General features: G+C 36.4%; 1 protein-coding gene across 2 annotated transcripts; it reads right to left on the bottom strand.

Moving 5' to 3' along the window:
- Positions 1-420: 420 nt before the first annotated feature.
- Positions 421-7377, bottom strand: LOC132859616 (ubiquitin-conjugating enzyme E2 B). Of its 2 annotated transcripts, none has more exons than XM_060890393.1 (6): positions 7173-7377; positions 3982-4062; positions 3787-3812; positions 3378-3467; positions 2317-2405; positions 421-1334 (listed from the first exon to the last, which is right to left on the bottom strand). In XM_060890393.1, exons 1-6 carry the CDS (start codon positions 7214-7216, stop codon positions 1206-1208), a joined length of 459 nt encoding a protein of 152 aa, XP_060746376.1. In that variant the 5' UTR covers positions 7217-7377; the 3' UTR covers positions 421-1205. The 2 variants fall into 2 exon arrangements, with proteins under 2 accessions (XP_060746376.1, XP_060746377.1); XM_060890394.1 differs by lacking the exon at positions 7173-7377 and adding an exon at positions 4809-5414.
- Between the last annotated feature and the right edge of the window lie 5316 nt (positions 7378-12693).

The raw sequence follows: 12693 nt of genomic DNA on the forward strand, positions 1-12693 counted from the left end.
CACAGAATATATTCCACACATTACAATTTTTTAAAATTATTTTTTAATTTGGCTGCTATAATTCTATATAGGACATAGTATATATACTTATATTAATTATAGTACATTTAATTATTAATATTGTAACAAAAGAGACACAAGAAAAGTGATAAGATTCTGTCGTGTCTTACTGCCATTGCCTGATTTAATTTCTATGCCAAACAAACAAACAAACAAAAAAACACATGCTGTTTCATAGGTAAAGATGTACTATAAATATTTTTTCATTACACAACTTTTGTTAAACTTAAAAAAAAAAGCCTAAAATTAAATAGCTAAAATATTAATAAACTCCAGAACTGTTGGCCCCCTACAGGGAAATAAGCAATAATTAATACATACAACAAACTTTGCAAAAATGCTTCATATTCAATTCACACAGACAATAAGAGAATACAGTTTTGCTTTATTTCTTTTAAACCCCATTGTCATAGATTACAGTAGGGTTTTAATGCAGCTCGATATAAAAATATCATACAGTTAAAATACCATAAAGGACAATCAGGAACATCATAAAAAATCTAACAGCTGTAAATTTTGCAGAAAGAGGATTTATGAGCATGGTGTCATGACATGCTCAAAAACTTAAAGTTTAGAACTAAACAGTTGAACCGGTTTGTTTCAAAATAACTGATTAATAAAGTATTTGGAAGGAAACCAGATCCTTCCTGAGAACAACCAACAAGCATAACCTAAACATATTACTGGAACAATCATTTGAATTGTGTTCTCTTGAATGTCAAGATGGAAAGCTAAATTGAAGAGGTTGACTCTATGTGCACAAAACTAATAGTCTGTACTACTTTACTCTTCATTATTTGATTCACCAATAAAAAACTAGTTTTGAAAAATGGTAATCTCAAAATATTGAATGTGTTTCATTTTATACATTAATTTTTGCACAATTCTCAAGAGTGCCAATAGTTCTGGAGATACAGTTAAACACTATAAACGCTTAAGAATAATTTATCATGAAACCTGGGGGAAAAAATGGAGTTGAAACCAAAAGCACAATCACTCCTGCTTGCAGCAAAACACCGGCAAAGAGTCCCTAAATAATGGATTTCCAGATGTAACGGACAAGTTTGTTTTGAGTGTGTCCGAGATACGTTAAATAGAAGAAGAAAAACCTGATAAATGGTATTTGAGCATTAAACTTATGAACATTAAGAGTCTGCCCAGCTTTGCTCCACAATAACAGAAACTCTCTTCTCATACTCTCGCTTGTTCTCTTGATAGAGTTGTGCCGCCTGGCTGTTGGCTGGGCTGTTGGGGTTAGGCTCATCCAGCAAGGACTGCATTGAGGAGACAAAATTAGAAATCGTTGTGAGGTTTGCCAAGTCATTTCAATGTGCTGTTCTCGTGCACACACAGATACACATATATACACACATGTATACAATGTCTTTAAAGAACGTGCGTATATATTAACAACAATCAAGTGGTCTGTCACAGACATTGTGATGTAGATGTGCTAGAACTGTTGTAAATGTATTATGAACAAAAGTTTACATCAACAACAACACAGCCTTGCAGTCTCTGTTTAGTTAAACTGCATTCTATAACATTTCAAATTTTCTGCACCAGTTCCACAATAAATAGCTTAGTTGGGAGACTTGTCCTTAAGACACTGAGGAGAAGAAAACTGAAAACAATCCTCATTAAAATGAATTCCATTTACCTCATGAATACATAAATGAGATGAATTGGAGCTTGTTATTTATTACTTATTACCTCCTGACAATAATAAAGCACTGCAATTCATTGTACTGATTGTGAGCAGCTTTATGTTACTGATAATGAAGGCTCCTGTTTATAAGCTGATTAATGGCAGCTCTGTAATGATGACTGAAGTATGACAATGAATATAAAATGCAGTTTAATTAAACAGAGACTGCGGAAAAAAACTGTCTCAAATATCAACAAAACTTGTTAATAAACAGCAGTGCATGGCTCATAATTAACCTGTTGTTGAAGGTGATGTAATGTGTCCATAAAACAATATGGACACCTTATTGTGTGTTATTACAATAGGGCGGTGTTTGCATGATCATGACTGTTTGACACATTAACATCACAATGTCTGTGACAGACAGACTTGATTGTTCATTAATCCATGTCCACATCTTACAAATACCAAGGTAAATATGTTAAACATTTATATTAAAAGCTCAGGCTCAAGTGTTTTAAATACATATGGATTAACTTAACCACAATACTAAATGTTATTCTCAAGAATTATCTTGATAGTTACTTGATGGGTAGATGGATACACACCTGGATAGATGTCAGAATAGAGGACACATCATATGTAGGACTCCAGCGATTCTGAAGAATGTCTAAACATATACTGCCATCTGCGTAAACTGTGAAATTAATCAACATATTTTTTTCTGCTAACAATTGTGCCAACACAAAATAGATTGTAAATATACACGAACACAAAATAAAGTTAAAGACAATATAAGCTCACTAGTATGACAGGTTCACTCATCAGAGTATAAATTATTAAAAAAGCAGCTACAGTCTACTCAATCTTAATAAAATGTATTAAAAACTGCATTTGGTGTTTTTCTACTTCAGTCAATCATGAAATATAGGTATCAAGCAATTTGTAGCATATTAATAATGAGCATATTATCTAATAAGTACAGTAAATAAACAATTCTGGAGTAGTGCTGGGCAATATGATGATATACACTCACCAAACACTTTACTAGGAACATTATACTAATACTGATACACACTACCAATACACAGTCGCCAGGGATTGCAGTAAATTCCTTTGAGAAATTCAGTTCATACTGAATTCATTCAGTTCAAATTCACGATTTTACAGAAGCACTTTCATGCTGCAAATCTCCAGCTCTAGTGCATCCCAAAGGTGTTCTATTGGATTCAGATCTGGTGATTGTGCAGGTCATTGGAACACTGAACACATGATCATGTTCAGGAAACCAGTTTAAGATGACTTTTGCTTTGTGGCATAGTGCATTATCATGCTGTAAATAGCCATTAGCAGATGTGTGAATTGTGTACATAAAGGGATAGACATAGTGCTCAAAAAAAATCAGAGAAGCATAGTTTTTGGCATTCAAGGCCCAAAGTGTCTGAAGAAAACTTTCCCCATACTGTTACTCCACCAGCCTGGACTGTGAACACAAGGGAAGTTGGGTCCATGGATTCATGCTGTCAGTGACAAATTCTGACTCTAGCATATTTTTTCCAGTCGTTTGAGGTCCAGTATTGGGGAGTCTGTGCCCAGTGCAGCCTCAACTTACTGTTGTTATGTGACAGAAGGGGAACTTTACTTTTAACTTAACTTTACAGTTACTTACCATTTGGGTGGAACATTTTGGAAATAAACCGAACTGTAGGAGGTTTGTTTGGATATTCTTCTGAAAATTCTATCACAAGTTTAAATGTTCCTGCAAGAGTACACACAAGTCACATTACAGAGAAAAGATCTTTTGCATCTAAAACAATAAGATACATTAACAGAGTTATTAAGGAGAATAATAATTACTACAGTTATTAGAGTTTTTTCTGTATGATATTAAACGGCAGAATGACACAAATGACCCACTACAATGAAAATGGATACACACAGAGGTCCCTTGTTTTCCTGTGGGGCCTCATTCTGTATGCTGAATTATTGATTTTGTGCAAACACTCATTCCATCCAACAGCACTACTAGAGAATTAAATGTACATAATGTAATGAAAAAACAAACAAACAAAACTTACCATCCTCAAATGGTGTTCCTACAGGTCTGTGGAAAAAAAACCCCTCTAAAGTTACTTATATAGTTGGAAATTACACACATTTCATTTAACAGCAAAGCTTTAATCCTAATTACTATTATTTTTTAAACTACAGCAATTTATATACATGTGTCATTTTCACAGTGTGGTTAATGAATATGATGTTTTACTACTCACCCAAAAATAACAGCATTCCACAGCATGATATTGTTTTCGGACGGAGCACCACTTACACCAGTTGGTGGGTCTTCTTGAAGTCTAACGAACAATATGCAAACATGAACTTATGAACAGTCACAATAAAACCCTGCTTTGTTATAATTCCACAAGAAGATTGTCTCCTAAACTAGTCTTAAGTAAAAGACAATACAGTCTCTGTCATTCCCATATATATACGATCAATAAATCCTAGGAGACAACAGACAAAAAAGGAATCCAACATTCAAAGTCCAGGTGGTATAATATACAGTATCTCACAAAAGTAAGTACACCCCTCACATTTTTGTAAATATTTTATTATATCTTTTCGTGTGACAACACTGAAGAAATGACACTTTGCTACAATGTACAGTAGTGAAAAGTGAACAGCTTGTATAACAGTGTAAATTTACTGTCCCCTCAAAATAACTCAACATTCAGCCATTAATGTCTAAACCACTAGCCACAAAAGTGAGTAAAACCCCTAAGTGAAAATGTCCAAATTAGACATTAATGGCTGTGTGTTGAGTTATTTTTAGGGGACAGTAAATTTACACTGTTATACAAGCTGAACACTGTTCACTACTGTACACTGTAGCAAAGTGTCATTTCTTCAGTGTTGTCACATGAAAAGATATAATAAAATATTTACAAAAATGTAAGGGGTGTACTCACTTCTGTTAGATACTGTATAATATAATATTAAAAATAGTAAATAAACCCTATCATAAAAAAAAAAATTAAAACCACAAAAAGCAAAAATAACACAAACAAAAAATTTTCTGTAGGTGTTTTATGTCTCTCACATTCATTGGCTTGTCTCATAATCCACTGATAACTGTGTGTTTATTTATGAACAGTTCTCCTGTAAGATCCTGCCACAGCATCTCATCATGGTTGAAGTTTGGTACAGTATTTGACTTTTGGAATTTGCCATTCTAACACACTGATTTGTTTTCTTTAACAAGACAGAGGTTGATTTGCTGGTGTCCTTGGGATCAATGTCCTGTTGCAGAATATTCTGGTAAAAAGTAGACTTCAACGTTGTCTCAAACACTGCGAGTTTCCCAGGTCCTGTGGCTGCAAAACTATTACAAATCATCACTCCTACACCACCTTAATATATACACTGGTTTTGGTCTTTGTTCATCAAACTGTGTGATGTGCATGATGACAAACATCTCCACACTCGTTTCTTCAGCCTAAAAGATACTGCTCCAGAATTTTTGTGACTTGTTCAGATTTTGCAAACCTAAATCATATTGTCATATTCTTTTAGGAGAGAAGTATGATGATTAACCAATTCATTTGCATTTGTGCGATCTTATTAATAATACCTATATAAAATATTATTAAAAAAAATAATAGTATTAAACTAGATTTGTAAAGTTTGTTGCGACAAACTTTGATGTTGGCTTTGACGAAGTATTCACAAAGGCCGGTGCTTTTTGTAGGCGAATGGACATAAGGGTTAGTGGAGGCAAGTGGACAGAAAGCTAGGGTGCCAAAACATTTAGAGGTAAGTGGAGACGAGCATGTGATGTCATCCGAATACTCTTGAGGAAGTTTTCCTCATTGTGCTGAGTGTTTTGATATGTCACATGTCCATGTTGTAAAAAGTTTTTTGATTTTGCATATTTTGGGGGCGGGGCTGCGGGACAACCGAAAGGCCAGTCGGTACACCAATTTAAAACTTTGTTCAGACTCTCACCCTAAAGGAGCTGGCCGAGTTTGGTGTAGATAGTTCGAAAGCTTGCCGAGGTATAAACCTCCAAAATTTATAATGGGAGTCTATGGGAAAAAAGGCCACTACTCGGATCGCTTAGAAAATAGCATAAAACTTCAGACCAGGGTCTACAACATATCGGAATTTGGTGCATGTGGCTCGAAAGCCCTAGTTACTCTTGATAAATTTATTAATAATAATAAGCTTATAACAGAAAACAGTGTGTTGGCTTCTACAAATCCACCATAATAAAATGTTTTTGTTTTTTTTAACTAAAGTTAATGGCACCTTTGGGAAAGATGAGTATAAAAAATGTTTAATAAAATCCCACAAAACAAATGTATCACAATTATTGGCATCCCTAGAAATTATAAGCTGATTGATAGAAAATATAAAAGATAAAAACACAATCCCCAATATTAAGTATGATAAAGGTTCTGTGATTGACATGGGGTTGTTTTTTCAAAACCTTCTTGAGTTACACGAAATCATGGACTCCTTGAGAAGAATATCTGACTATCTCTGCCAAGAACCTGCATATGGGTCATGGTTGAATTTTACAGCAGCACAATATTCCAATCATATTCAAATCCACACCACACACAAAAGTTCTGATTTCTTTCAAGGAACACCATCAGGGAGAACTTGTAGGAACAAGTGCACTGCATAAGAGATGTGGTGCACACCATCTACAGAGTGCACTATAGACACTAGATGCCATAATACAGGTAATACAGGTGCCAAATATCTGCCCATTTCAGACAACACATACTTGGAACCCACCACGTTCAAACCACTAGTTAGAGCCCACCTCAAGCCAGTTACCACGAACCCTAGACTCAACGTGTATGACGGTCGACATGTTTAGGAGGCAAGAAGAAAAGTCCAAATTCTGACAGCTGTATTTATATCAAAAATACTCTTCATATATTCACTAGACGTCCTGCCATGCGTGCGCACGAGCCTAAGGACCGTATCCAGGTGATTCCCATCGCATGTGGCGCTTTTTTTTGTGAAGAGGATGAAATAAACAAATTAATTTCATTCTCTCGTTTCTAAATAATCAGTCGTACAGCGAACACCGACGTACATCACATACAACAAGCAGAATTTTAATCAGAACAGTGTCTGTTTGTTCCGAGTGTTACTCGGTTTATTACAATTACACAATCCTAGCTACATACATACCGCTAGCTAGCTTGCTACACCTCTGTTTACATGACATATAGCATGTAATATATCATATATCACAGGCTAATAAAACACAATGAAATCCATATCAAAACGAGTACTATTTGACGAGACGTAGAGGTTACAATACGAGCTGGTTTTAAGCTCACTGACAAGAGCCGAGCGAGAGACGGCTAGTTTAACAAGCGCTCGGTTTAAAGAGCTAACAAAAAGGACAGGAAACAACTAGCAGCCTGAAATATACTTAAGATACCTTTTAAAGTCTCTCATTAATCGCCTCCTTGCCGGGGTTGACATGGCTCCGGTTTAATCAGACATAAAATTTGTAAATTGTCTGTGTAAAAAAAAAATTGTAAAATTTGTCTGTGATTAAAAAAAGAACAGATCCAGAGATTCAGATCTATGTGCCGTGTTTCTTTCTTTCTTTCTTCCAAACAACAAGTGACGTCATTAGATCCCTCCGCCAGGAAGATGGCAGCGAGATAAAGCAAATTTATTTGAACAAGACTGGCTGAGTTTGGTTCGCTTTCGACTTCTAAATGAAATCAGTCTTAAACTCCACTCGTTTACTATCATATCATAATCATATCATATGATTTTGACAAGCCTGCTTCTTCATTCCGTGTTAGTTTATTTTGATAAATTCTATTGGATAGGCCTTGTGTTTTCGTAAAGCCGCCGGGCAGAAACATTACCCAGGAACAATGTTCCTTACTGCACGTCGAAATATAGGCGTTCTAACCATCTGGTCGTTAACATCTGGTAACATACTGATATATAAAGTATTCCTAATTATATGATTATTTTAAGTTACCCCCCCAAAAAGGTGGAGCAGGTGTATTTAGCATTCAGCCTCCTGGTGCTAAAAGTGTTTTGGGCCAAAGAGAGATCTTTTTTTTGCAAGAGGAGTTCTTACATCATAACTAGATTCTTAAGGCACACTCACTGACCTCTTGTACATCTGCTCATTCATGCAGTTATCAGCCAACCATGTGGCAGCAGCACATTGCATGAAATCATAAAGATGCAGATCAGGAGCTTTAGTTAATGTTCACATGAAACACCAGAGTAATGGAAAAAATGTGATCTTGTTGACCTTCACCAAGACATGATTGCTGGTCCCAGACTGGCTTGAGCTGTCAGAAAGGCTTGAAGCAACACTCTTTACAGGTGTGGTAGAAAGAAAGGCATCTTAGAATGCACATGTTGAACCTTAGAATGCACAAAAGAACCTGAGGTTTCATTGGGCACAGGCTTGCCAAAACAGGACAGTTTAAGAGGTGAAAAACACCAGGCAGTTTTTTTTTTAAATTATTGTATTCAGCTGTCCAATTTTAGTGAACCTATGCCCAATGTATCAGGAGTTTCCTCGTTGCGTTTGTCTCTGTATGCTGCATGCTATTGATGCTTTCAAAGCTGTAAAGCATTAGTCTGTCCCCTATGCACAGGTGATGCTGGAAGAATAAAAACAATAAAGATACCACAAAAAATCCACAGCGTTGTTCACTATGGAAAAAATAGTTTGTGTTGAATGTTTCGCAAATGGCTTTCAACTTTTTTTTCACGCATAGTTCACAAGTGGCCATGTGTCACAGTGACCTTGAAAGTCCTAGTGATAGTGAAGGGACAAAAGTGCTCTAAAGTATCTATCCATAAATAAATCCTTATACGTATTTAATAGGTCAGGGCCCTATGCAGCTTTTGCATCATTATTTTCATGAGGTTGTGTCAGTGTGCACATGCATGGACCCTTGCTTAACATATAGCACTGCCACAGTAAACAAACGTATCAAATTGTATTAAAGTACACTATTTGTACTGCTTCATCACTTTGTATATGTACAACACCAAACATACTGTACCAACAAATATTTCTTCATAGTTTATTGAGAAACTGTGCCAATATGCTGAATATGTCTTGTCCAGTTTAACATATTTTTTATATAGTCAAACATCTATGGCTCTGGCTAGGTATGTCACAAACACAAATATATAGTTGTGTATATGAAATATATATTTATATTTCATATTCACAGATCCTAGTGGCGCATTTACACCATGACAGTAGTATGAGTAAACTGAAAATATGCTTAGAAAATGACAGTTTATATTTATAATCACACCCTCCAGTGTCACCCAAATCAGAATTTGTTTCCTTTTGAGTCTGGTTTCTCTTAAGGTTTCTTCCTTTTTCATCTAAGGGAGTTTTTTTAATTATTATTTAAAATATAAACCTTGAACTTTTGTATTATATTGATCTTTGTATAATATTAAACATTTTGTATTGTGTTTCTTGTGCTCTGTAAAGCTGCTTTGAGACAATGTCCATTATTAAAAGTACTATATACAAAAATTAGAACTGAACTGAATAGTAAATAGTTGAGCTGCTGCACCATCAGCTGCTCAAGATGATCTTGCAACAAATTCTTTATGGTGAATGCTGTAATATTGGCAGTAAATGTGTGTTTTTTTTTATTTTGGCTGTAGTAAGTTTAATATTTATCACGAAATATCTCTTATTTATCTCTTAAATATACCTATAAGAGAAAAGGGAGTAGGTATGATATCTTGGAAGGTTGTAGTAAGTTGCAATAGCACAAGTTACCCCATCTAAAGTGTATAATCAAAAATAATCTCTCTCTCTCTCTCTCTCTCTCTCTCTCTCTCTCTCTCTCTCTCTCTCTCTCTCTCTCACTCTCTCTCAAGCCACTCACAAGTTCCCATTGTGACCTCTTCTTCTTTCCTAACTGATCCATCCTGACACCCTACCCTTGGTTGGAGTTTTTTCACTGGGGTGACAAACTGTGCTGGGGATAGATATCCATGGACAGCCCGTGACCCATGGGACTGCTGTGGATTGTGCTCGGGTCTTCACCAAGACTTTGGCTGGATTGAACTAGTGTTAAGTCTGTAATGAATTCAGAAATTACCCTGACCTTTCAGTTCCTCTGGGGCACTTGTTTGCACAATTCCACTCACCTACAAACTGTTGTAGAAATGACATTATTTACATTTACATTATTTACTGTCCAGTGTCATCCAAATGAGAATGAGGTTCCCTTCAGAGTCTGTTTTTTCCTCATTTCATCTTTTTCCTTGTAACCATCACCTCAGGCTTGATCATTAAGGATCGATGTTAGAGATAAATAGTAATTCAATTTTAAACTTCATTCATTCATCTTCTACCGCTTATCCGAACTACCTCGGGTCACGGGGAGCCTGTGCCTATCTCAGGCGTCATCGGGCATCAAGGCAGGATTCACCCTGGACGGAGTGCCAACCCATCGCAGGGCACACACACACTCATTCACTCACGCAATCACACACTAGGGACAATTTTCCAGAGATGCCAATCAACCTACCATGCATGTCTTTGGACCGGGGGAGGAAACCGGAGTACCCGGAGGAAACCCCCGAAGCACGGGGAGAACATGCAAACTCCACACACACAAGGTGGAGGCGGGAATCGAACCCCCAACCCTGGAGGTGTGAGGCGAACGTGCTAACCACTAAGCCACCGTGCCCCCAATTTTAAACTTTACAATTTTTATTCTATTTCTATGCTTCTGTAAAGCTGATTTGATACCATTTTAATTGTAGTGCTATATAAATCATTTTGAATTCAATTGAATTAATTAAGTATACAGAACCTGTTTTCTCAGAACACACATGTTGATAGTGGTGTACCTTTCTCATGCTTGATGTGTCTTTTACACATCAGTATCTGCTACACACTTTCATGAACGAATATTCAATCAAGTCATTCTACATTTACAAACATACTTTTGAAGAAAACACAGAGAATAATTAAACTAGTGGTTGCAAACTGATATTGTCAGGGTTCCACATATACAAAATTATATTGATACTTACATAGCACTCTATATCAGAAGATGGCAGTATTGTCTTCTTGCTATCAAAGAAGGACAAAATAAAACCCTGCAGGATAACATCAGACACATAGGATTAAAGGTGGCCAATAGCCTGTTCCTACTAATCAAGAAGCTTTTCAAAACATGTGTCATATGATAGGAATCACATGGCAGGAGTGTGTCATATGATGTTTATCATTATTTAATACAAAAATTGCCACTCAGTTGTGTTATATAATTTCCTTTTCCCTACACAATATTACATTGCCACAATATCCAGTGTCATTTACCCAATGTCTGCTGTGTTAACCAACCCTGCTTGTTCAACACATAAAAAATTAGAATATGGTGACATGCCAATCAGCTAATCAACTAAAAAAAACCTGCAAAGGTTTCCTGAGCCATCAAAATGGTCTCTCAATTTGGTTCACTAGGCTACACAATCATGGGGAAGACACAATCATCTGACACCCTTCACAAGGAGGGTAAGCCACAAATATTCATTGCCAAAGAAGCTGGCTGTTCACAGAGCGCTGTATCCAAGCATGTTAACAGAAAGTTGAATGGAAGGAAAAGTGTGGAAGGAAAAGATGCACAACTACCCAAGAGAACCGCAGACTTGAGAGGCTTGTCAAGCAAAATTGATTCAAGAATTTGGTGAACTTCACAAGGAATGGACTGAGGCTGGGGTCAAGGCATCATTGTCATCTGCTGGTGTTGGTCCACTGTGTTGGTCCACTTTTTTGAAATCCAAAGTCACTGCACCTTTTACCAAGAAATTTTAGAGCACTTCATGCTTCCTTCTGCTTCCCTCTGAATGGCCAGCAACCATATGAACCCCATAGAGAATCTGCGGGGTATTGTCAAGAGGAAAATGAAAAAAAGAGACCAAAAAATACAGAAGAGCTGAAGGCCACTTGTCAAAGAGACCTGGGCTTCCATACCACCTCAGCAGTGCCACAGACTAATCACCTCCATGCCATGCCAAATTGAGGCAGTAATTAAAGCAAGTTAAGTTTAAATTTAATGTAAACAGTAAAAAACATACTTTCCAAAAACCCAACAATTCAATAAAAATGTTTTTTTTGGGTCTTATGAAGTATTCTAATTTTTTGAGATAGTGAATTGGTGGGTTTTTTAAAAATGTGAGCCAAAATCATCACAATTAAAAGAACCAAAGACTTAAACTACTTCAGTCTGTGTACTGAATTTATATAATACACAAGTTTGACTATTTGAGTTGAATAACTGAAATAAATAACCCTTTCCACAACATTCTAATTTATTGATATGCACCTGTATATGTTTAACTCTTACATCAACTACTATCTCATGAGCCACGAACATGTCAACTTCTATCATTTTTATTAATATAATTACAATTGTTACATTTTTATTGTTGAAATGTAACTTACTCAGATTTCCATCCCAGTCCCCTTGCAATGCTGCCACAAACCTCTAGGAGAAACCCTGCCCTAAAACAAAGAAAATGGACAGCAGGGGAGTTATGCACTAGAGCTCCAGACTATACAGTAGTAGCAGGTTTACGATGGAATGAAGCCTCATTACACAGCTCTGGAGATGCAATCACAGTAGACATTTGTTATATAACTCATTTATTAACTTAACATTTCATATAGACAAACTCCATTCAGAGCAGAGTAAAGATCATCACATCTTTCAGCCAACCTTGGGGAACTAGTGCAGATTTGCCACAGGCTGTGTGTTAATGATGTCAGAAATACCCTGAAAGAGGGCTGTATTTCTACTGTGGGTGGGGGGTCTCCTCTCATTGAGCAATGCCCTGTTTGTACTAGCAACAAAGTGTCTTAAGTTCTAATGACCTGCACTATTGAGAGCATCCTGACAGGAAGCATTACAGCCTGCTTTGGGAACAACACC

This window comes from Tachysurus vachellii, chromosome 17, assembly GCF_030014155.1.
Source record: "Tachysurus vachellii isolate PV-2020 chromosome 17, HZAU_Pvac_v1, whole genome shotgun sequence".
NCBI classification, from domain to species: Eukaryota; Metazoa; Chordata; class Actinopteri; order Siluriformes; family Bagridae; genus Tachysurus; species Tachysurus vachellii.

What these genes read in the sequence shown, in the direction of transcription:
- LOC132859616 (XM_060890393.1), bottom strand. Translation starts at nt 7,216, where the DNA reads ATGTCAACCCCGGCAAGGAGGCGATTAATGAGAGACTTTAAAAG. An exon ending in TTAATGAGAGACTTTAAAAG is followed by an intron (nt 4,063 to 7,172) that starts GTATCTTAAGTA and finishes ATTGTTCGTTAG; the next exon opens with ACTTCAAGAAGACCCACCAA. An exon ending in TGGAATGCTGTTATTTTTGG is followed by an intron (nt 3,813 to 3,981) that starts GTGAGTAGTAAA and finishes TTTTTTCCACAG; the next exon opens with ACCTGTAGGAACACCATTTG.